At 53.1% G+C, this 24,332-nt stretch overlaps 2 protein-coding genes across 2 annotated transcripts; both read right to left on the reverse strand.

Annotated features, from left to right (window-relative positions):
• Window positions 1-1,472: 1,472 nt before the first annotated feature.
• MYBPH (myosin binding protein H) lies at window positions 1,473-8,608 on the reverse strand. Its single transcript, XM_006887884.1, has 10 exons — window positions 8,398-8,608; window positions 8,157-8,291; window positions 7,357-7,524; window positions 5,056-5,144; window positions 4,498-4,693; window positions 4,224-4,363; window positions 3,300-3,459; window positions 2,250-2,389; window positions 1,930-2,116; window positions 1,473-1,519 (listed from the first exon to the last, which is right to left on the reverse strand). The coding sequence occupies exons 1-10, from the start codon at window positions 8,606-8,608 to the stop codon at window positions 1,503-1,505; spliced, it is 1,443 nt and encodes a 480-aa protein (XP_006887946.1). The 3' UTR covers window positions 1,473-1,502.
• A 4,262-nt stretch (window positions 8,609-12,870) lies between these two features.
• Window positions 12,871-23,978, reverse strand: CHI3L1 (chitinase 3-like 1 (cartilage glycoprotein-39)). Its single transcript, XM_006887977.1, has 11 exons — window positions 23,964-23,978; window positions 21,854-21,920; window positions 21,444-21,473; window positions 20,319-20,520; window positions 19,724-19,780; window positions 17,077-17,227; window positions 16,222-16,346; window positions 14,999-15,122; window positions 14,018-14,200; window positions 13,356-13,472; window positions 12,871-13,011 (listed from the first exon to the last, which is right to left on the reverse strand). The coding sequence occupies exons 1-11, from the start codon at window positions 23,976-23,978 to the stop codon at window positions 12,871-12,873; spliced, it is 1,212 nt and encodes a 403-aa protein (XP_006888039.1).
• Between the last annotated feature and the right edge of the window lie 354 nt (window positions 23,979-24,332).

Here is a 24,332-nt window from a genome sequence, read left to right on the forward strand (position 1 = left end):
TGCACCCCCCACTCCCATAAGCCTGGGCCTCTTGTACAGAGGACCATCAATTGGGGCAGGTGGTGGGGAGCATGGCTGTTAGAGTGACAGGTTTGGAGAATCAATCCCAGGTTCTTTCCTCTTTCTGAAGGAGCCATGGTGATGCACTGGTTAAGCACTTGGCTGCTGACAGAAGGATCGGTGGTTCAAACCCACCCACTGCTCTGCAGGAGAACAATGTGGCCATCCACTCCTGTAAAGATTCCAGCCTTGGAAACCCTGTCAGGCAGTTCTACTCTGTCTATGGGGCTGCTGAGTCAGAACTGATTCAACAGCCAGGGGTTTGTTTTGTTGGGTGGGTTTCACTTTGGATTTTTTTCCCCCCTTCCTTCAGAGCTGGGGTTTGTCCTGGCTCCCAGGGAGGGTAATGTGACAAATAAAAGACTGTAAACCTTCAAGGTGAGCATACCATTGGCTGTCCTCACTCACTGATGGAAGGCAGCAAGATGACCTGGGCAGAGAAGAAACCATGAGGGGAGCAGGGGAGGTGCTGAGGACTGGAGGCGTTCAAAGCTACAAGGGTTCCAAAGAGGAGCATCTGTTCCTATAGTGACATCCTCAGATTCTGAAAATCACAGCGCATCAGGAAAGCCTTCATGACACCCGCGAGACCCCTCCCACTGCCACCTCCCTCAGGTGACACATTTGAACACCCCCTCCTGGTGACACAGCACCTCCCCCTTCCAAACGATGCTCCCTGTGACAGAGGCCCACGCACTGTACACCACATGCCTTTATTGGAGTGATTCTCGCCAGTGCACAGCCCTCTCTCTGCAGAGACGCTCAGATCTTGGCACCTTCCAGGCCGCCCTGTGCCAGGCCCACCCCTGGGTACCAGGGTCCAGCCTGTCGGGGAGGGAGGTCAGGCTAGGACAGGGAGCTGTTCTGTCAGCCACCAGTGGGGAAATGGGCACCATGGGCTTCTGTGGTATTTGATTCTGGACACCGAGGCTGGGACCCTCAGGCCTGCAGCGCGTGGCAGAAAGCACGCCTTCTGAGACCCTGAAGCCGGGCAGAGCCGGGCTGCATGTGCCCTGTGGGAGAGAGAGGTGGAGAGGATGGGATGAAAAGGCACCCTTCATCCTTTCCCGCACCCATCCACAGGGCTCAGGGACAGCCCTGAGCACTGATCCTTAGCTCTTGGAAACCTTACTGTTCCAGAGCCCCACGGGGGGGGGGGGGGGAGGCAGGAAGAGGTGGCCTGCCCCTTTTCTGATGAACAAACAGGTCCCTTGCCCAAGGTCACCCAAGATCCAGGACTAGACCCCTAGCTCGCACGCATCCACTGGGGCACCCGCTTCCAGGCCCAGCAGGTACTTCCAGCGCTATATGTGTGACTCTGTGTTTGTACCTGGATCTGACTACCCTGCCTTCCCCCGCACCCTCCCCTCTGCCTCAGCACCACCCCCAGAGCAGGACCAGCATTTACCTTTCTCCTCATCACCGCTGCCTTCAGTCACTCTTCAGTGTGTGGCTGATGCTGTAAAAGACCCTGCAGGTTAGGGCTCGGGGGGTCCCTCGGGGCAGTGGTGGGAATGAGACGGGGTTAAAGGGACACTCCCTCACTCATGCCATTTATCAGTCCTTACACCCCACATCTCACATGCTTTGGGCGTGTTGTCAGGAGGGGCTAGTCCTTGGAGGGGGAAAAGATATGCTAGTAAAGGTGGAGGGTCAGAGGAAGAAGATGACATTCAACAAGACGGGTTGACACAGTGACAGCAATTATGGGCTTGAGCATTAGAGACAATGCAGAGGGCACAAGACTAAGCCGTGCTCCCACGTGGAGTCCTTCAGACAGCATGGCCTCCACAGTCACTAGCCCATCTGTCCTGGCTCACCTTCCAAGGGGTGAGGGTCCCTAAGAATGGGTCCTTGTCCAGCCCTTACCTTTGACCTCCAGCCGGCAGTCCACAGATGCCTCCCCCAGCACGTTGACAGCCTTGCAGGTATAGACACCAGAATCGAAAGGGCTGGGCTTGCGGATCTCCAGGATGCAGATGCCTTGATCCGAGATGGCGCGGTATCTGGGGTCCCCCTGGATGTCCATCTTGTTCTTCATCCAGGTGATCTTGGGCTGGAAGAACACAGTGGGGAGCTGGGAGGGCTGTGGGCTGGCCCTGGGTGCTTGTAGATGTTTGAGAGGATTCTTCCATCTGCTCGTCTCACTGACCTACCAACCCAGGGCCCCATGAGCCTGGTCCTCTCACCTTAGGTGATGCTCGGACGCTACAGAACAACTGGGTGCTGTAGCCCGGGGTAGACGTGTGATCGGCCAGGGGCTGCGTGAACGAGGGGGCTTCTGAGAAGTCTCGCTGCTCTGTAATCTCTTTGGGTTTGGCGGTGATGTCTGAGTTCAGGGGAGAAAGCGAGGGCAGATCGTGAATCTGAGGCAGCAGAAGTGGAAGACCTCTTAAGACTAACCTCATCCATTTTCCTAAAACAATCACCATCTATAGATCCCAGATTCTGCACAGCAGGCCTCTGAATTTTGCTGTCACCACCTGACGGATGAGAAACTGTAGCCTGTGACTTGCCTCTGTGGATCAGAGCAGTGAACTGAGTGAGGACAGGGCAGGGGGCCCTGCAAGATGAGAGGATCTTGGCAAAGGATAGTGCCCAGCAACCTACAGATGCCATATTTCATTTGTTTGTCTTTGGATGCATCTCTGGCTTTCTTTTTTTAAACATTTTCTCCTTAATTCAAGGCCACTCAGCCTTGGCGGTCAAGTGAGTGTGGCTTCCTGAGCCCACCCAGACTCCCAGTGGAGGAGGTCCTGGGGGCACGCAGGGTGACACGGGGCAGAGGGCTGGGGGTGGACACGTGGCAGAGGAAGCTCAGTCTGCGCCTGCGCAGAGGCGGTGAGTACCCATAGCTCTGAGTCTGTCCATCGATGTGCTGTTCTGCTAGGACTGTGGGTGAGGCTCAGGTTTTAGCAGACCTGCCAGAGCCCTCCTCTCCCTAGTCTCCCTGGGACACTGTGCATGAGACCCAGGGATCACCAAGATGCTGGAGGCAGGGCAGCATCTTTAGAACAAGTGCTCGGCTGGTCCCCCCTCATCCAGTGTCATTCCCCCTCTCATCAGTGCAGTTTGTCTGATGTGTTTGTGAAAATCCATCAGCTACATCCACGTGCGCGTATGCAGGGTGGGTGTGGGGAGCCGGTGCTCCTGAGAGAGACACCAGAAGCAGCCCCGAGAGAGGGGTGGGAAGGAGGAGATGCTGTGCGAAGCCCTCTCGGGCCCAGGCCCAGACCCACCTGCCTTCCGGATGTGGGCCAGCTCCTTGGTGACAGCGGCCGAGTCGCTGAGTCCACACTGGTTTTCAGAGAAGACCCGGAAGGAGTAGGCGTTGCCCACGACGAGGTTGGAGATGGTGCAGGTGGTCGGGTGGTAGCGCTCCAGGACTGTGAACCATTGCTGCAGGACCCCATCCCATCAGCCTCACCTCTCCCCGCTGGCCCCGCAGCCCCTGCTTCAGAGGGGTCCTCCCACTGCTCTCCCCCTGGGAGGCTGAGGTCTCCAGCTTTGGGCTCTGAGGGACTTTACATCAGGAGAGGTTGCTAGGCCCCACAGGCGGCCTATCTGCAGTCTCAGAAGTTTGGAGCCTCCCAGGGGGACCCTGGTGGCACAATGGCTAAGTGCTGGGCTGCAGAGGAAAAGCTCTGAGGGAGGAAGAAGTGGCAGTTGGCTTCTGTAAAAAGTTCCACCCTGAGGCTGTTCTTATCTAAAAGGTCACACTGGGAGTTGGAATGGTAAAATACAGCCAAGGACTTCACCTGGGAACTTGTTAGAAATGCAGGATTTCAGGCCCCACCTCAGAATCTGCATTTAAACAAATTCCCCAGGTGGTTCATGTGTACCTGAAAAGTTGATGTAAATGGTTCAGCATGACTGCTAACCAAAAGGCTGGCTGTTCAAACCCAGCCAGAGGCACCTCAGAACACAGGCCTAGCAATCTACTTCTGAAAACCCAATTAATGGGCGCCATGAGAGGGAACTGACTGGACTGTGACCACCCTGCCAATTTTACAAGGAAACGGAGGCCCAGACAGGAAAAGGGTCTTGTCAGAAGACTCACAGAGAGTCACTTTAAGGGAAGGTAGTCCTCGTCTGAGTCCCCAGCTCAATCCAGTGGAGGGGCCCCTGATCCACTCAGTGCCTGCCCCCCCATCCCGCCTCACCCCTGTCTTTTTGTCTGCCTTCTGCACAGTGTAGCCCAGGAGCTCTGTGTTGCCAGTGTCCTCCGGTGGTGTCCACTCGAGGGCAGCATTGGAGCCCCAGATGTCTAGTACCCTGATGCTGCTGGGGGGAGCAGGCTTCTCTGCAGGAGGGGGGTGGGGGGCAGGGGGTGTAGAAATGAGGGTGGGCCTTATTACCAAGCCCCCGCACCTAAGATGTGGCTCCTGCCACACTCCCTGGGCTCGTGGCCTGCAGTAGGGCTCCCCAGCCCCCTACCGATCACCAGGATGTCAATGGCTGCCTTGGCCTCCAGGCCTTCCACCCTCAAGGTGAGCTCGTAGCGGCCTGAGTCGGAGCGCTGGGCCTTTCGGATGAAGAGGATGGTATCCTGGTCCCCGTTCCGCACACTTGCCTGCTGGCTGTTGAGGGCCTGGCCATTGTGGGTCCATGAAGCCTGAGGCTTGGGCTTTCCCTGAGAGAATACAATGAGCAAAAAGGATGTAGGCGGATGCTGGCACCCCACATCCACCCAGCTCAGGAGTCTCTGGGGCCAGCCCAGGACAGCCCATCTTGGTGGTCCTTCCCAGGTCCTGCCCACAGCAGTGTCCCCCAAGTTTCCAGCCCTGGGGAGATACCTGTCCTGTCCACTGGCTAGAGAATCACAAATGAATTGTATATATGGCTGGGGGCAAAAGAGGTGATCTAAATGGGTCCCGGGCAGACACCCATGGGGACCTGACATTATCTGAGTCCCCTGAAACACCTCAGACAGAGGTCCCAATTTCCACACCAGAAAGCAGGCTCTCACTCACTGTGGGCAAGGGGCTCACCCACCTGGAAGGGGATCTGCATGTTGACCGACTCTCCCACGTGGCGGATATAGGTCTGACGCAGATGGCGGGGGACACGGATCTTGGGGGCTTCTGCATCAAAGTCAGAGAGACTGGGCTTAGCACAGCAGAGGGGTAGCCGGCTAGGGACTTCTGAGTAGGGGCATGGGGGGAGCAGACAATGGTGAGGGCTGCTGGCCTGATGGGAGTGTTTGGCCATCGGAGGCCACCTCCTTTGTGAGAAGAGCAGAGCTCGCTCTTGAGGTCCAATGGCTCAAATCCCAGAAGGTCCTTGGGGAGCAGGGAGCCAGGAGGTCCCTGGGAGGGCATGGCCTCTGTGGTGTGAACCAGTAAGCATCCTGGGCATTCCCTTGACACCTCCTCCTGCCAGGCTGGGATTTGTCCTGCCGCCCTGGCATTTCCCAGCTCCAGACAGGCCCGCCCAGCTCTCTGGCTCCCTCTAGTGGGGAGCAGGTGCTGCACCTGTTGGAACTGCACTTCTGGGGCAGGGAGGTGATGCTGCTTCTTAATCCAGCAGCCCCCACCCCAATTCCCAATTCCATGCCCAGGAGTTTCAAAGATGCCCCCATGAAACCCTGCCATCCATTTCTCGGCCTCTAGACCATATTGGAACGATTAGGATCTCTCTCTTCTTACAAGAAGCTGGAGCTGGAGATACTCTCTCTTAGCACCCATTTCCTGATCATCATCTAAATAAGGTGTAACTATTGGAGCCACTGGGCATTCCAAGGGCTACTTCTGCCCCCGCTGCCCCGCCCCCAGCCCCTCCTATCAGACGAGGCCTGGGGCTGGATGCTGAGCCTCCTTAGTGGTAAACAGGTGGCAGCAGTTGGTTGAAGGCTGGAGGAGGAGGAGGAGACAGAGAGAAGGAACACTGTGTCTCGGAGGATTAGATGTGCAGGCACTTGGCGTTGGGAGCGCTGGGCACGTCAGGCGTGGAATGCACCAGGGGCAGCTGCAGGGGGCCCGGAATGCTTGGCGGCTCCAGGTGGCCGAGGAGGGACAGCTGGGCAGCTGAGGCTTCTGGGCAGGGCCCCCACTCGGCCCTGCCCACAAGGAGGGCGTGGCTGCCTCCCCCACCCCCGCCCTCGTGCGTAGCCACCTCCCCTCTTCTCTCCAGGAAATCCCCCTCTGCGCTGCCAGAGGAATTTTAATGGAGAAATGGGTGCAGAGGCTACCTAAGTCCTTCAGCCTGCGGCCTCTGAAGACAAGGCCAGTGGCCTCTCAGAGCCCTGGGCTCCAGTCAGCGCATCTATGATGAAGTTACAGGCTGGGGCAGAGTCTCACATAGACCCGAAGGATGGGAATGTCCTTGGGTTTGGAAACCAGCAGACAAGACTCCACGAGGAGCTGGGCTGGGTGGGAAGCATGAATGGTCTTGAGTGGGAGTCAGCTTCGGCCACTCGCAGGTTGGGTGACCTTCGGGGAATCCTTCGACCCTGTGAAATGTATTTCTTCACCTGTGAGATGAAGCGCTTGGCTCGGATGGGCCAGATGTGAGAGTCTAAGCTCCCTCACTCAGTGGCTCCCGTGTCTTTCAGTCCTGCAAGCGATTTTCTTGAATCCAAACTTGACTCCTCCTGTGGCCCAGAGCTGCGGGGTTCTCCCCTTCTGCCATCTGCTTGCCTGCATCTCTCTTCACCCTGGGGCCCGGGCTGTCCCCTGAGACCTCAGATCAGACCAGATGACTCAGTGCCATTAACAGACTGCAACCCGATCAGCCCAGGAGGACAGCGGGCTAGGACTTTGGTTAATGCGCCCTGCAAATAGAAATATTAGCAACAGGGACAGCAGCTAGCCTCCTGGGTCTTCCATCGAACTGCCTCCTGCAGGTCTTCTCCTCTCTCCTACTAGGAACCTGGTGCAGCAAGGGGTGAGCAAAGCCGTCCCTGGATTGGGAGAATCTGGAGCTCAGGCCACATGAAAGAGCAGCAAGTAGCCAGAGAGTGAGTGTCCATGACCACCAGAGAGACTGATTTTAGACAGGAAGAAGAGTAGCCTCCTGGCGCTGGGACCCTGTGTTGAGGTCTGGCCCTAAGCATTCATTTCTAGGGGTCAGAAATGTTGGGGGCTGGGCCACTCACTGAAATAGCCTCTAGAGGCCCCTTCCTTCTGGAACTTTCCTAACGCAAGATGGGGAGAGCATGGGGCTCATGCATGTGAGTACAGGATGAGGGAAACGTGGCCCAGTTCCCTCAGCCCTTTTTGGCCTTGCTTTCTCCATCCATCAGTTAAGGTGTCTGGAGGGGCCCGGGGAGGAGGGGGTGGGAAGAGGGCCTTTTACCAATGCTCTCCTGGATGTGGATGAGTTTGTCCAAGACAGCTGGTGGGCCGGCACCTGCGGAGCTCACCGCAGACACACGCAGGGTGAACTTGTCTCCCAGAGCCAGGTTCCGCAGGGTCTGCTGGGTCACCATGAGGGGCCGGGCGTTCACTGGCACCCACTCCGACGCTGGGGGGAGTGGAGAGAGCGTGAGGCCATGGGCTGTGTGGCCGTGGACACCAGACTCAGGGGGCCTCTCCTAACGAAACTTCAGGGGGAGCTGACCTCCCTCTCCACACCTTATTTCCCCATCCTTTGCCTCATCGGGTGGCATCCAAGGCATAATAATCTTACGTGGCATCTACCCTCTAGAATCACGGTCAGAGGTGGGAGTGCTGAAGCCCAGAGGGGGGTTGGACACACCGCAAGATAGGAGACGGGGTAGACGCCAGGCTGACCTTGGCTGCCAGGGAAGTGGGCAGTGGCAACAGGAATTTGTGCTAAGGACCCCCCCCTTCTCACAGCCCTTCACTCTGTCTTCTCTCTTTGGCTTCACCTCCTGCTTTATCATGCAGAGCCCCTCTGGACTTAGCTCCTCAATTTCTCATCACAGCCAAGCCCCAGGGCCCCCGGTCCATATTCAGAGGTTTCTAGGAACTGGAGGGCCAGCTGAGGTCATTTTGACCATCCTCCTACCTTTTGGAACATTGTGGTGGCACCAAAGGATCACCTATATTCCCTTCTTGGGCATCACTCCAAGCCTGACCCCCTGCAGGGTTTGGGGCCCCTCCAGCCCCCTCCTTGGACGTTTGTGGGCTCACCTCCCTCTCCGCAGCGCTCCAGCACGTAGCCCTGCAGCCCTAGCCGCCCGAGCTTCTCCGGGGGCTCCCAGCTCACAGTCACAGAGCTGCTGCTTACATCCTCCAAGGTCAGCTTCAGGGGGACACTGGGCACATCTGAGGGAGAAGTCAGCATGCGATGATGAAGGCTTTATAGTCCGGAGCTGCCCCCACTCCCTGCCATGCCTGCCTCCCCTCCTCCACCTGCACCATCTCTCGTCACCTTCGCTTGGGGGTGCAGGCTTAGGAGTCGTGGGGGCAGCTGGGGCAGGTGCCTCAGGGACAGGCTCCTGTGACTGGGGAGCCTGCCCTTCCCCAGGGGGCTCTGGTGCTGCCACTTCTCCGGAGGCCTCTGGGGTGGGCTTTTTGGCAGGCTCAGAGGTTGTCTCCTCCGGTGCAGGGGCGGAGGCCTCGGAGGTGGCTTTTCCTGTCATTGCCAAGCTGGCTGAGGGTCAGGCTGCAGTGTGCGGGGGTCGACAGTGGAGAGTGGCCGGGACACTTGGGTGCTGGCATATATATAGGCAGGGGCTGCCCTCCCCCCATCAAATTATTCCCAGCTGTGGGGTCAGGTCAGGCAGGGGGACTGAGGAACGGGGAGGTGCCAAGGCCAGGAATAGCTCTGGGGGAGGAACCACGGGGTCCCAGGAGGAGCACACTACCTCCTCCGTCACCCGATTGGGTCTCAGCAGCCAAGGTGCTGGTGCCCAGATGGGGGAGGGTGCAGATGGGTGAGATGGGACATGACGGGGGGCCTGTGCCAGGGGTGAGGGCAGTGGGAGAGAGCGTTCCTCTAGAAAACAAGCCATGAGCTGCCTGGGTGTGCTTGGCGTCTTTGGGACCCACTGTGCCTAGGCCTTCTAGCACTGGGCCCTGAAATAGCTTTACCTCGGAACCCCTCGCTTCTCACATCTCCACATTTCCTAGGGACTGTCTCTTGTGTTGTGTGAGGGGGAGGGCACTACTGAAGGGGGAGGTTGGGATGCTCGAGGCAGCTGTGTGGAGGAGAGTCCCTGGACAGACTTCTGTCAGCGGGACTGCAGGAAAGAGGCCTTCCTGCTACTGCTGCTCTTAACGAGGCCCTAGTCCCTGCTCTGGGCCTCAGTGTTCCCATCAGCTACGAAGACCATGACGTTTAGTCCACTATCCCCTGGAGAGAGCTCAGAGGGGGGCAATACTCTAAGACGCTTGGGCATGGGTCCCTGCAGTGGGGGAGAGGAGGCAGGGATGACCACATTTGGTTTTGCCACTGCTTCATTTCTTTATTCCTTCATTCGATAAAACTTTAAGACTGGCAATAATTTAAGAGTGAAGGGAGTGGCGCACCAAGAACTCTCACTGCTGGTGGGAGTACGTGATGGAGCAACCGTTCTGAGAAAAGTAAGACAGGATTGAATAAAGTTGAAATCTTGTACACCCTGTGATCCAGCCCTTGCATTTTTGGAAACACACACACACACACACACACACACACACACACACACACACACGCATGGAGAAGTTCTCATATACATGTCCCCAGAGACCTATTGTTTCAGAATAGTCAGCTGTATCTGGGGGTAAACAACCTTCCATCAACAGAGGAATGGGTAATAACTGTGTGGTGCTTATGCAACCAAAAAACAAGTGTTGGAATCAAACCCGCAAACTTCAGCCACACCCAACAAGTCACACAGATGATCCTGCAGAATGACGGACGGTGAGCAGAAAAGAAAATAAAGTAAGCAAGACACGTGGAAGCACTGGTGATGTCATTCCATCTACTTCAATTAAAAACCAGGCTAAATTAAGCTCTCTGCTTTAAGGTCCATCCATGGGTGGTAAGACAGAGTTCTGGTGGCCTACTGGTAAGGACTTGTGCCGCCATCCTAAAGGCATGCAGTTCGAACCCACCAGCTGCTCTGTGGGGAAAGGATGGACAGTCTCCTCCTGTGCCATTTAAAGCTTCTGAAAACCCACCAGAAGCTCAGCTATGAGTCAGTTCCCACACGAGGGTACCGAATAACAATGAAGAAAGCATGAACAAGGCTGTCTCAAAAGCCAGGGCAGGCTTCTAGGCAGAGGGGCTGAAGATACCCCTTCCAGGATTCTAATGATGCTTCATTTCCATCCTGGGTGATGGTTACACAGCTTTTTAGCTCTGTGCCATTTCTTTAAAGGAAACAGATCTACGTTATGGACTCTAGCTTGCCTGGAGTCCTGTTGCTGTTAGGCACTTTTGAGTTGACATCTGATTCATGGCCACCCATCTGTTACAGGGTATAGAGTTTCCTTCACTGTAATCTTTATGGAAACGGTTTTCTAGGCCTCTCTTCCATGGAGTCGATGGGTGGGCTCCAAGGGTCAACTTCTGGGTTACTGACCACCCAGGGCGTCCAAGAGTGTTGACTTGATGTGTGTCAAAGCACTTAATGGGCAGCCTGTTAGGGCTGGGCCCTCAGTCTGTAGTAGAGGGCACAAGAGGGACCTGGCCTGGCCATCTCTCAGCCCAGGCTCTTGAGTTGGAGATGGCAGTGGAGGTCTGGGGAGCTTCAGGTCCTCCTCTGCCAGGTGACTGTGTCCTGCTGTGCAGAATGTGGACCTCGGAGACCTGATCCCCATCCCTGGCCTCTGACTCCACAGCTATAAGTGAGTGTGACTAAGTCTGCAGGACCCTGAGTCAGCCCCGGGGCGCCTGTCTCAGGCAGGGGTGGGGGTGGGCACCAGGGGGACGCCCAGAAGGGCGCTGAGCTTTCAAAGTCCCGTGTGGGGCACGGTGGGCAGCAGGCAGGGATTAAGGAGTCCTTGTCTCTCCTGGCCCTGCTTCCTCCCAAGACTCTGGCCAAGTTCTCACTTTCTTTGCCTCTAGCAGGACTGTGACCTTGGGATCAGTTGCATCTGTCCAGTTCCAGCTGGTTCAGATTTCAGGGCAGCCACCCCTACTTACGCCTCAAACCAGTGTTAGGAACCTTGAGGCCAATTTGTGACTATGACAAGTCCTAGATCCCCCAAACATCAGGGAAGCAACCCACAAGCCCATCCCTCCTTGAGTTGATTTTAGAGTGAGCACCTGAACTCTGGATGCAGATACATCGGGGGTGCAGGGGTTCACAGAAGGCTGGCGAGAGGACCTCCAAACACAAAGTGGTCAGTCCTCCATGCCCGCCCTTCCCACCCCATCCCATCAGACCCTCGATGTCTCCAGTCACGGGGCAGAGGTGCCTTGGCCTCTGCGGACTTGTGACGGAAGTCAGGGACGTGCTCCTGGCTCCTTCAAGGGCAGCTCTGGGAGTGCTGGCTGATGTCTGCCCAGCAACAGTGTGAAAGGCAGAGAGAGGGAGAGCGGGCTCCTGGCATTGGGTCGCTGGTAGCTGCTGCCCATTCAACTATTGTCATGCTGACCCCTCGTGTGTCCGAGTTTTCAAGGTTGTGGACTTTCACCAGAAGACTTTTACTATCTTTCAAGAGCTGCTGGATGGATATGAAGTGCCAACCTTTTGACTAGTAGTCAAGCATAGAGTCGTTTGTGCACTAATCCAGGGACTCTTGCCACTAGGCAAATCTCTCAAGTGTCCCACTGAGAGGACCTCTTGTGGCACAGTGGTTACGGCTAACGGAAAAGTCAGTGGTTTGAATCATCTCTCGGGAAGATAGGACAGTTTGCTTCCAGACACTGAGGGGTGGGAATCCTGTGTGCAAGCTCACCGGTCCTGTAAGAGTCAGAGTCAACTCGACAGCAATGGGAGGGCCGGGCAGAGACCTCAGTCCTGGGAGGGTGCACGAGGGGACCTCCACTCCCTTTGACCCCATGAGCCACGGCTCGGGGCTCTCTAAACTGTCATGTGGCTTTCCCCACCTTCCGGAGAACAGTGAGATGAAGTGATGGGGTCAAAGGGCTTCCTTCGCAGCATCTACGGGGCTGCAGAAGCAGAAAAGTTTTCTTTCAACAAGGAACTTAACTACGAAGCCTGATGATGATGACGCTTTAAGATCTTGGACACCACCAGCCCTGCTGGGTTAAGCCCAAGGAAGATGAGTCTGAGGGTGCTGGCCTTCCGCTGGGGCTGCCTGGACACTGCCCCCCCCCCCCCAACGTGGAGGCTTCAGTCTCTGGACGCTCAGGCCACAGCTCTGAGAAAGGAATCCAGAAACACCGGGAAGTGAGCCCCACAAGGCCACAGAGAGGGACTGAAATGAGTGCCACACACTGTTAAGCTTTTGTACTTTATTGAGCAGCTGTGGACTTAGGAATGGGAAGTGGGATGAGAGACATGATTATGCTCCTGGGGAAAGGTTTCAAGTTGGGCTTTGGCAGAGTATAATTAGTACAGGCACGGCTTCTTTTGAGATGTCTGCCTACTTGAGTTGAGTCGCAGTTGATATCTTTTTGGTGAGCAGGAGGGGGTAAGGGAACTGAAGACGTTCCCTTGTGTTGGGCGTGGGGTCAGTCAACATTTTCATTACTCAGCAAGCATGGACCAACTCTGTGCCTTAGCTATGCTGGCCCTCACTGGCCCACTCCTGTCCCGTTGTTCCCCACTGCTGAGCTTAAACCTCACAGCTATGGCTTTCTGCACAGGCTCCAAGGAAGGGAGGCTGAGATGCGACTTGGGACGGAACAGGCCAGCATCAGGCTCCTGGCCAACTGCTGCCAAGGGTGGGGGCATCCCTGGCCCCCTGTGTGCGAGGGCAGGGCAGCGGAAGATTGGGAGAGGGGGGTCTAGGCTGCACGGAGTGTATCCTTGATGGTGCCTGTGAGAGGGAAGCGCTGATTCTTGCCACAGAAAGAGCCCCGGAAGTCATCCAGGTCCAGGGCCCACACCATGGCGCCCGCCAGCTGCCTCGTCTTCAGGTACTCCACCTGGAGGGGGAGACACAGAAGAGGCAGCTTTGGGTTTCCTGGGACGAGGAGGGGGCTGCTCTGGGGGCCCCTCCTCAGGGGCAGGAACAGCACACACCACCACCAACCCTCAGGGCAAACCCCACTGTAATGACATCCATTTTGACCCTACAGGATGGAGCAGAATCGTAGGGAAACCCGTAGGCCTTCTAAGGCTGGTCTGAACTAGCACTTTTTGGTTAGCAGCCACTTTACCTCTGGCACAGGGCTCTTCCTTCATTGTCAGGGGCCCCGGATCTGGATTTGGGGGGCAATGCCTCTCCCTCCCTCTTTTTTTGCTGGGGCCCACCCCTGGGGAAACCTACCTTTCTTTTAACGCTTTCCTGGTCATCATAGCCGACCCACTGGTTACCCTTGGTGGCATAGGGGACCTGCTGGCCAAGGAGTCTTCTGACTGTGGCTTCTTGAAGGAATTCACAGATCTAGGCAGAGAAGCGAGGCAGCGATAGTGTTAAGCAGCCATACTGAGAATGCAGACCCCAGGGAGATGCTCCTCTCAGATTTCTCCCAGTTCCTAGTTTTCTTCCTCAGCCTCATTCTTGCAGGTCTAACAAGCTCATCTATCCCCTAAGACTAGGCTTCATGCAAATTTATGTAAAACATATGCAAATGTAAGGGAAAGTCCTCTAGAAAGTGGCTGCTATAGCCTGGAGCTTTTAGAGGGCTCTCTTCTCCTTCCATCTTATACAGGGGTGTGGAAAGCCGTGGGTCCAGACAGAGGGCACAGCACTAAAAAGCCTGCCCTTTCTCTCCTGGACTGTTGGGAAGACCCCAGTTCATCTGACAGAAGGATGTCCCTTGAACTCCTCCCAGGATGTCCACAGGAGACTGGTTAGCAAAAGTCCTGTTCACTTCCTATTCTTCAGAGGCACGAGGTCAACGGGGACCCTCTGTTTCCCCAAAGAGCAAAGTAGGACTGAGGAACCACCTTGACCAGGGCTGCTGATCGTCTTCCTCAAACCCGTACCTCGTAGTAGGCCAGCGTGCCTTCCTCCTTGGTGAAGGGGCCTGCTATGCCTGGCCCTGACGTGGGAGCTCCAATCCCCGAACTGGAAGAGGCCAGGGTGAAGCTCTTCCCGAAGGTGGGGATGCCCATGACCAGCTTATTCGCTGGGGCCCCCAGTCTCAATGTGTACCCCACAGCGTAGTCCTGGGTGGGGAGAACAGCACCAGAGAGACCGGTTAGCTGGGCTGCTGGTGCATGAATGGGTGGGCGAGGGTGTACAATTAATGCTGCTGCCTTGAAAGGTGAGGTTATACTCCAACTTGTTGTGGCCATGGGGTTTTCACTGGCTGATTTCGAGGCCTTTCCTCCTAGTCTGTCTTCGTGTGGAAGCTCCACTATAACATGACCAGCATCACAGCAGCACTCGAGCCTCCACCGACAGATAAGTGGTGACTGTGTGTGATGTGCGCTGGCCTCAGTGGGAACTGAACCCAGGTCTCCCACATGGAAGGTAAGAATTCTACCACTGAACCATCATTAGGGATTATCACTATTTGACAAATGCGTGCATGGATGATTTGTTCTCATCACACAGCTAAGCAAATGGCAGGCTTAGATTAGATGTGCACTCCCTTAGCCTCCAGCCTTTTTGGCGCTGCCCCCCATGCCCTGCATTTGTGCTTTCTCTCCTATGTCCCATGCCTTCACTCTGTCCACCCTGCAGAGCTCTCTGGTCAGGAAATGTCTGGTCCTTTGTGGAGGTATGATCTCCTTCAGTCCAGGAGCCACAGAGAATGCACAGATTTTGGGCCTCAGTTTCCTCATCTATGAAGTAACCCCAGCAGGACAGGCAGGGAGGTGAGAGAAAAGCCATGAATCCCCACAGCCTAGGGGTCCTCATCATAACCCCTGTCTTGCAGGATCGTACTGACAATTAGATGGGTGTTGTGTGAGCACAGGAGGGCTCGTGGACCCTGGCCCTCACCCCTCCCAGCCACTCACAGTGTTGCTGAATCTGTCAGGACTCGCGTCCTCCTGGCCTTTGAACAAGGGACTGTGATGTCCTGTGGTCTGACGCCAGGCTCCGTGGAAGTCGTAGGTCATGAGGTTGATGAAATCTAGGTGTCTGAGAAGAGGATGGTAGGAAAGGCAGGCGTCTAGCTTAACCCCAGTGGAATTGGCAGCAGGACAGGTAGGGAGGTGAGAGAAGAGCCATGAACCCCCGCACCCCATTGGCCCTCCATTGTTATCTGTTGTCCCTGCTGCTGGGGCACCCCCTCAGCTACATAGGGTGTGGGCCCAGGTTCCATTTAACAAAGAAGGGATCTTTTTATTGTGACACCAGCACACACTGGGGAGGGGCTCCATCTTGCTACCTTCCCTCCCCCCCCCATTCTAGTTGGTAAAAGCAGATTACAAATAGCATCAACGGGCAGCTGAAGCTTAACCTGAGCCCAAGGATACAATGGAGTGGGCACAAGTCTTCCACACCCATGCTGGCAAGGCCGTGGAGTCTCTGGACCGTAGGTAGATTTTATGAATACGAGCTTTGGATGTTTGGGGCAAATGGTTGGAAGTCACCTCTTTCCACCCTTTAAATGATCAAGTCATGCACCACGTCTATATCTTCCTGAGGCCCTACAGAAGGTTCTAGAGATAGATTGAGGAGTCTTTGTTGGTTTCCCAAGATGCATGCTTTAGTTCCATCAAGGGGCCGACTGCTTGGTTACTCATGGCACATACATGGAGGCAGGGTGATATGGGGATGGGTCAGTTGGGCAGGGGGCCTTTGTTCCCATGAAGCACCATTAGAACTTTGTCCCCACAAAGCACCGTGAGGACTCCCCCACATCCCAGAAGTGAAAGACACTGCTGCTGCTCTTGGAGTCTGACACTCTGCTACACCAGGCACGGAGGAGATGCCCACTGGTGACTGGCTGATGTGCAGGCCTTTTCTCCACTTCGTTTTCCAGAACACCTTTAGCACAACTTCCTCAACTGGTCAACAGAGCTCTCAGAACAGAAAAGACAGAGCAAGGATGGTTATACCCTGCTTGACAGACAGGGGGACGGGTAAGGCATAGACCTGGGAAGTGAACCACCTAAGGTCATGCGCTGAACTTCTGGAAGTCCTGTGTCCTGACTCCACAGAGCTCCAGGGCAGGGTGCGGGAGAGAGGGGTGCACACAGAGGCTGGGGTGGGGGGTTGCCTGAGGCAGACTCACTGGGCTATCTGGCGGATGTCATAGCCACTGTCAAGGGCGACCTTCCCAGCAGACACTGCGGCACTGAGCAGGAGCTGGTCTGTTCCTGACTGTGCTGCTTCATTTGCAAATTCAGCTTTCATTTCCTGGATGGGAGGACAGGCAGCTGTGAAAGGGAGGCTTGTGGATGGAGGCTGGGGTCTCAGGCACCTCGCGGGCTCTCCCCATGGACTGTGATCCCCAACTTCTTTGGGGTACAGTGGAAAGATAAGGTGACCCCACCAGGGGCCTCACCCTCAGGGTCAGCCATCTTTTTTCCAGAACACTGTGTGGGCCAATCTCCTTCTCCATCCTTCACCCACACCTCATCGGCATGCATGAGTGATCCTGATTGGCTCCTAAATGATGCCTTTTGTCCATACTTTGTTCACGGTGGTACAGGAAACCACAGAATTAAAGTGATTTATAATTGACATTATGAGCAATTTGCTTCGACTGTTACTCTGTCTTTGGGATAACAGGGGAGGTCTGGGCGGCCCCTAGACGGGGCTGAATGCCCCTGAATGCAGAGCATGCTGGGTATTGGAGGTGTCTGACTAGCACTGAGCAGTGGATGATAATGGTACCATTAAATGATCAGTCATCACTTTCTGCCTTTTAGGGTCCAGCGCACTTCCCAGAAGGGTCACAGGGGTCCCCCTTGCTGTATGAGATATTCAAGACGGCTTGTCCTAGTCCAGGGTCACTGGCCCTTGAGCTGGGAGGCCTCAGTCCCTTTGTCCCTGCTCCCAGGAAGCCTTCAGGTGAAGAGAGCTTCTAACCCACCCACTCCCTGATGCCTGTCCATCTCTCCCACCTCCTCCACTCAGCCAGCACCTTGACCAGGGTGGTGAAATGCCGCTTGTCTCTCCGTCCAGGGTAGAGCCAGGCCAGGTCCAACCCATCAAAGCCGTGGGTCCGAAGATACGATGGCACAGACTTGATGAAGGTCCTACGACTCTGGGTGTTGGAGGCGATTTGGGAAAATCTAGGACCAGAGCCAAATGATAACACGCTTAACACCAAGATGCTGGAGCCTCGGCCCTGTGGTAGGGTTTCCAAGGCCTGGGTGCTGTGAACAGGAGCCCACCTCACCCTAGAGAAGTGTGGTGAGACAGGACCCACCCAAATTAGGAAGAATGTAGCCTTTGGAGCCAGATAGTTCTAGTTTCTGAGTCTGGCTCTTGTAATACACAGCTTGTTGCACGGCTAAGCCAATGTCTGCTCTTCTCTGACAGTTTGAATCCACAGTGGTTCCATGGGAGTAAGAGGGGCAGTCACCTCCCACTAAGATTTACAGCTTTGGAGATGAAAATAAAAAGAACAATGAGACACCATCTCACTCCAGCAGAAGTGGCAAAATTGAACAGGATGGCAAGCAATAAACATTGGAGGAGATGTGGGGAGATTGGAACTCTCGTGTACTGGTGGTGGGATTGTAAAATAATACAACCACTCTGGAAGGCAGTGTAGCATTTCCTCAAAAAAACTGAACCTAGGAAACCCATATGACCCACTTATCCCACTGCTAGAAATATAGCCTAAGGGAATTAACACTGACACACGAGCAGAGATCTGCCCACCTGTGTTCATAGTCAATGTTGTTCACAATAGCAAGAAAATGGAAACAGCCCAAATTTCCATCAACAAATGAATGGGCTGAGAAATTGTGGTACATCAACACAATGGAATACTATGCAGCAGAAAGGAACAACAATTTTGTAAAAGACTATAAACAATGGGAGAGTCTAGGGAGCATTATGCTGGGTGAAGTAATTTAGTCTCACAAGAACAAATAATGCATAAGACTATTATTGTAAAAACAGAAGGATAACTAGTAAGGTGTATATAAATGTTCAAAGGGGAAGGAGGAGAAAGGGAAAGGGGGTAGGATAAGAGCAAGGGTGGAATTCACTATAACAGTAGAGGTTAGTAGGCAGAATGTTGGGGTGGGTGGAGGGCATGAAGGAAAAGGAAAGATTCAATGGGGACTTGAAAAGACATGGTAATAACAGGCATAGATCAATAGTAATCATAGAAAATACATTATGAATGAGTATATGAAACAATACAGGGACTGTATGAAACACAATGTGTATGAATTACTGTATGCAAACTAATTTAAAAAATAGTACAGATATGTAAAAAAGGATTTACAGCTTTGGAAACTTAGTGCAGAGTCCCTGAGAATGGGAGCTCACTTGGAGTGAGCAGGGGTGGTGAGTTCAGCTCTGTTGTGAGCTAAGCTTTACTCAGATGACAACTGGAGTCTGCTTTCCCAGATGTAAAATAGGGATGATGAAAAACTCTGATGATACAGTTCATAGAGAGGTTCACTGCTAACCCAGAGGTGGTGCCTCTCTGGTGGGTCAGACCCGTCGGCCTCTTCACGAGACAAAGACAGGCAGTCCCATCCGTGTGATGTATACAGCCTCTGAACACCCACCGGAGAGTCAGCTGTGAATCAGTGTGTACTCCACAGAAAGAGGTGGTGTTTTCAAATCCCTCCCAATACTTAATTGTGCTAGTATGAAAATCATGTGGGATAAGAATTGGACAGGGTGCCTGACACATGTATTGTTAATACTCAATAAATGGGAACTAACTTTCTCTCTCTCTCTCTCTCTTCTCTCTCTCTCTCTCTCCCCCTCCTTCCCTCCCTCTCTTTCTTTCTCTGTTTCTCTCTCTCTTTCTCTCTTTCCTTCCTTCCTTCCCTCCTTCCTTCTTTCATTCCACAAAACAAGTGAAGTGAAAAGGTTTATTAAGGTAATTAGACAGAGGCATACTCTGTGAAAAATAGGCCATGAGAAAAGAGTTAAAGTGAAAATGAAGGAAAAAGGGTAAAGGACCCCTAGAAAGACAGGGGTGAACCCAAACCTGACAGCATGCTGTCAGCAGGAAAGGAGAGAAGGGGTGAGAGCAATACATGGGAACTTTTATGGTCATCTACCCTAACTCTACCCACTCTTAGCTTTCTGTACACCCCAAAATCTTCCCATTCACTTCTACCCCTCTCTTTCCTGTCTCTATGCCAGTAGCTCCCAGCTAGTCTTTGATTTTAGGTGCGAAAGGTGGGAGGAAGAGCACATTCTGGGGCCCAGGAGATCCAGTGTCCACTTACTGTGGACAGTGGCAGGTTCCTAACTCACTCTAGGATATGGTTCCTTGGTTGTACTTGGCCAGTCAAGAATAAAAGGTGCATAGAAAAGTGGACTAGGGGGTGAGCGGGAGGGAGGAAATTGTACAGCAATGAAAGAATCTTTTTCAAGAGAAAAGTGAACTACAGGGGTAGGGAGGAAAATATGCAATAATGAATGAATGGAAATCCAAGTTTTCCATTAACTTTTGTTGAAATATCAATAAATTTGTTTTTAAAAAGCCCCAAAACCCCTTGGCAACCATTTGGGTGCCAGTGTCCCATGCAGTGGGGGAAGTAGATTCCTGTTCTGTTCTTTATAGTCCTACCCTTGGGAGTGGGTCCTACCTCTGAGAGCCAAAGTTCCATCCTCCAACAGACAGCAGGGTCTTCAGGTTGGGGTTGCTGTGAGGCAGAGAGAGGAGAGGAGAATGGGAATGGAGTGAAGCTGGCATGACATGTGGTGACCCCATGAGGTCATAGCAGATCTTGAGCTCTGAGAGGAGGGCTGGTAATCTGTGCTCCCTCCAACCCTGAGATTCAATGATTCTAAGTGATCACAGACTTGGTGACAGTCACTCTGAGGCATGCTACCCATTTCTGGCTCTCTTTAGGAGAAGCTGGAGATGCCCAAATAGAATGGTAAGCAGTTTCCATGTTCCCTGGAGAAGTTCCCCTGGGGAACAACAGGGGTCCCCAACTCCCAGGGATGCTTAGCCCCTGCTGTCTTCTATCACCTCTATCACCACTCCAGATACTTGCCAGCAGCACCCAACTTTACAATTGCTTCCTGTGGAAGCCCAAGTCCCTCCAGTTCACCACTAAAAGTGGGTACTGTGGGCCCTCACCCAACCTCCTGGGAAAAATCACTCTTCCATGTGACCAACTCAGTCACCCTTTTGCCCTGTCTTGGCTGCCAGGACTGCAGGGTCCACTGTCTGACCTTTTCTTGAGCGAGTTGAGGGTGTCATAGAGCGTTACGTCATTCCACTCCCAGGTGTCAATCTCATTGTTACTTATGTTGGCAAAGCTGTAGATGACGTGTGTGCAGAGAAAGGGATCGATGGCATCTGGGAAGCACTGGGCGTTGCCTTCCCGGTACTGGGACCAGCTGGTGTAGTAGCAAACCAGTTTGTACGTGGAGCCTGAGGGAGAAGTCTAGGGTGAGGTCTAGGCTCGGATTCGTGACTGAACTCTAAGGAGGTGTGAGTAAATAGCAGAGTTGGGAGTGAAACCTGAAATTTTAATGACAGGAGCCCCACCACCCTGACTACAACCCTCTTCCCTGGGCAGTTCCCCGTCTGGTGAAAATCATGCACACTTCAAAAATACTTAGAAAATATCAACTTGCAGTTTAATAAACACACGGTAGAACAACAACACGGTGGTGCATGGAGTTAGGGTGATACTCGTGAAAAAAGGCAAAACATAGTTAACTCCATGCCTGTGATGAAGGCTTTCTGGAGGCAGTGACCTTGAAGGAAAGAGTGACTGAAGCAAGGCAGCCAGCATGGGAAGAAAGCTTGCCTTTCAGGAGACAGCCTTATGGGACTTAAAATGGGGCCCCTGATGCAAGAGGCTCTGACCCACACTCCTAAACTGGAACACAGTATCTCCCTGGGCTGGAAAGTTCTTTTCTGACTTGAATGCCTCCTGCTCCAAACAAAGTAAGCTCTTGATAATAGAGGAAGAACAGTGAGCATCAGTCATCCATGTGGATACTGGGCTTGGACTGGCGGTTCCCCCAGGGCCGTTATTGAAACTAAAACTTCAGGATTATTTTAATTTAGGAAAACGTCAAATATAGAGAAAAGTAGAAAATCACATTTTTTTAAACTTGCATAAATCTATCATCTATTTTAAAAATGTTCGATTCTGTAAGCCATGTATTTGAATCACAGACAGAATCTGAAAAACATCAACACTTCCAAGCCACTCCCAACTTCTGGGACTTAAAAATGGGAATCTGATGAAGAATTGAAAGTACAGGTTCCGGGTTATGGGTTACAGGTTCCGGGTTATGGGTTACAGGTTTTAGGTTATGGGTTACAGGTTTCGGGTTACTTACAGCACTGGAGCAGCACCAGGACTGCAAAGCCTGCAGGGAAATCCAGAGTCAGTCCATCTGGTCCATCAGGCCCCTTGTTCCCCTTGGCAACCAGCAGCCTCCCCCCATCCCCACTGGGAGCAGTTATAAGGTGGGCAGTTTACAACCTCCTGAAAACTAGTTGGATGGTCAGCTGTGAATCAGTTATGATTTGTCCCCAAGGACTTTTGATCCCCTTGCCTAGTAGACAGGAGGCCTGGCCTCACATTGCCAGGGCTCTATGGGCTGCCTGGACCTTTCAGCCTGAAAATCTCTAAGGTTCAGATCTGTTGTTCACAGAGTCATTATGAGTCGCATTTGACTCAATGGCACATAATAACAACAACAACAACATAACACTTACTCCAGTCCCCCTGGCCCAGCCCACAGACCTGTCAGAACTGCCCTCAGATGCATCCTGGCTGCTGCAGAGCAGGAATGTCCTCTTCCTATGCTGCCCTGGGCTCCTGGCGTTCAGCTAGCTGCCTGACAGGCGTTTCCCCAGGCTTCCAACTTCCTTCCCCCCCCACCCAAGCCTCCAACTTCCTTTTTATACCTGATGGGTTCCACGCCCCCACACCTCAGACCATCCTGTTTACCGGATCTGAGCTGTGTGTCAATTAAAAAACTGTGAGATTGGCACTTTGAGCCACTAAGGAGGATTGAGAAATTCTGGAGTTTCAAAATGTTGGGGAAGGTCTTCAAAAAGCACCTCCCAAAATCTGGGAGCTCCCTGAGTATGTGGCTGGGTCTTGTTTCCAAAGTCCTGCCTCCTTCCAACCCCCCTCACTGTCTTCACCAGCAGCTTCCCAGCCTTCCTGGCAGCAGTTGCCTCGGCTTTTCCAGCTCTCAGTCCAGGCCGTTGGCCAAGTTTGAAGTGGGCTCAATAGACTTATGAAAGCCTCAGTGCCCCAAACAAGGCTTCTGTTTATCTCTCTGGTGCAAGCATCACCTGTCCTGGTGTAGCCTCCTCTCATCCCCAAAATGTTCTCTCTGCATCCAGCCGGTTCCCACAGTCTGGTGGAGAGTCTAGGTAAGGGCAAGAGGATCTAGTGGGAAGAAAGGCAAAGAACCTGGAGCCAAGGGTCCCATTTTAGGCCTATATCCCTGCTTTTTGGCTGTTTATGTGTTGAATAAAGGAAAAGCCAGCAGTAGGAAATTCCAGAAAGAGCTCTAAAGCCGAGAGCTGTTCTGCCTCTTGTTTGAAGTGCCAGGTCTGAAGAATGAGGAAGCCCTGATTTGAGGCTGGGGTGGGGACTTTCCATGGAGTAAACGTGGTTTACCCATGATTTCCATGAGAAGGTCTCCAGTCCTCTCTTGGGAGGCTTCAAAACCCAAGTCTCATAAGGTCATGCTCTTCAAATCCTTCTCATCACTCTTAGGAGAACATAACTTCTTACGACCATGCACGGCTTGGCCCCTGCTTATGGCAACATTTTTTTGGCTGAAGATCCAGGACAATTCCATTCTTTGCAGGCCATAAATTAATTAACAGGCAGCAAGTGACACACTCAGAACTCCAAGAGCCAGGATGGGTCAGAGGTCTTCTCAACAAAGTCCCTTTGTTTTTTTTACAAAGATGTTAGGCAATTATCATATGTTATTCACACTGGCTTTGCAGCCCTCTCTCGCTGAGATCTCTTCCTTCTCTCTCTCTCTTGGCTTCATTCTCTCCAAAACTGGAACATACATCCCCTTCATTATAAGAGGCCTAGATAAAAACTTGTTTGTCCAGAGTCATATTCTGTGAATATGAAAGGGTCACCGCTTCGGTGACTGCTTCCTTTTGTAACCAAGATGATTGGTAGTGATGAGAAAACCCAACCAAACCCCCTGCCATGGGGTAGAACCGAGCAGACTGGCCTCTGGGTGTCCAAGGTTGTGAATCTTTTCGTAAGTTGATTCCCACTTCTCCCACAGAGCGACTAGTAGGTTTGAATCACTGACCTTTTCGTGAGCATCCAAATGCTTTAACCACCACCAGGGTTCCTGACAGCAATGGCAGCTAGTGATAAAACGGTCCCTTGTTTATTTGGGACACTCAGGGTGTACTTCCTCTACTTCTTAATAGAGGCATTATGAAGTTGCATGCAGGCAAACATTTTTCATAACAGTTCAGGATATTAAGAAATCATCTCTTTTCACTCTCTTCCCTTGCTAAAAATTAACTCATTGGTTCAGGTTGATTCAAACCTGTGCTCCTCCAGCTTAGTTTATGGATTCTCCTTGCTCACACAGGGAGCCCTGGTGGCCTAGTGGATAAGGAGTTACGCTGCCAACCCAAAGGCAGGCAGTGCAAATCCACCAGCTGTTCCACAGATGAAAGATGGGCAATCACTGACCGTGTTTGACAGCCTCTGAAAACCACTAGAGGGTCTAGCTACAAGTTGGTTCTGATACAACAACACACTGTTCTTACACAAAGGCAGCATGGTTACAATAAGTGGCCAAAATGCACCCGAGGCCTGCCTCAGCAGAAATGGCCAGACGCCTAGAGCTCACCACCTCTGACGCCATGCCCCATACTCCAGTACACACTTTCTTGTTATATTCTTTGCACCACAGAGTCCCTGCCCGTGTCCTATATGTGCCTGCCAGGAACTAGGAAGAATCTGAGAGTTGATCCTACTTGCAGTTTATGAGGTAGCCAGCCACAGTTTCCTGGATGCTGGGACAAGGGACTCCTGGGTCAGAGATAAAGGACTGGTGTTACTGATGGCACGGTATGAAGTGGCAACATGAACTTCAGGTTCTCATCAGTTCCTCTTGGCCTCCACATCCCAGGGGGGCCATGTTGGAGCACCCCAACTGGGTGCTGCACGAACAATGGCTTCACATCTGAGGAGCCTTATGTTTAAGGAAACTGAGACT

This window comes from Elephantulus edwardii, unplaced genomic scaffold (assembly GCF_000299155.1).
Source record: "Elephantulus edwardii isolate Elephantulus edwardi_28Jun2011 unplaced genomic scaffold, EleEdw1.0 scaffold00063, whole genome shotgun sequence".
Taxonomy (NCBI): domain Eukaryota; kingdom Metazoa; phylum Chordata; class Mammalia; order Macroscelidea; family Macroscelididae; genus Elephantulus; species Elephantulus edwardii.

Excerpts from the sequence above, each read along its gene's own strand:
- MYBPH (XM_006887884.1), bottom strand. The coding sequence starts at position 8,608 with ATGACAGGAAAAGCCACCTCCGAGGCCTCCGCCCCTGCACCGGAGGAG. Across the intron at positions 8,292-8,397 it reads GCCTGCACCCCCAAGCGAAG|ATGTGCCCAGTGTCCCCCTG; the intron begins GTGACGAGAGAT and ends CTTCTCCCTCAG. Across the intron at positions 4,694-5,055 it reads ACATGCAGATCCCCTTCCAG|GGAAAGCCCAAGCCTCAGGC; the intron begins GTGGGTGAGCCC and ends GTATTCTCTCAG.
- CHI3L1 (XM_006887977.1), bottom strand. Across the intron at positions 19,781-20,318 it reads CTCAACTCGCTCAAGAAAAG|CAACCCCAACCTGAAGACCC; the intron begins GTCAGACAGTGG and ends TCTGCCTCACAG. Across the intron at positions 13,012-13,355 it reads AGGAAAGCGTTAAAAGAAAG|GTGGAGTACCTGAAGACGAG; the intron begins GTAGGTTTCCCC and ends CTCCCCCTCCAG.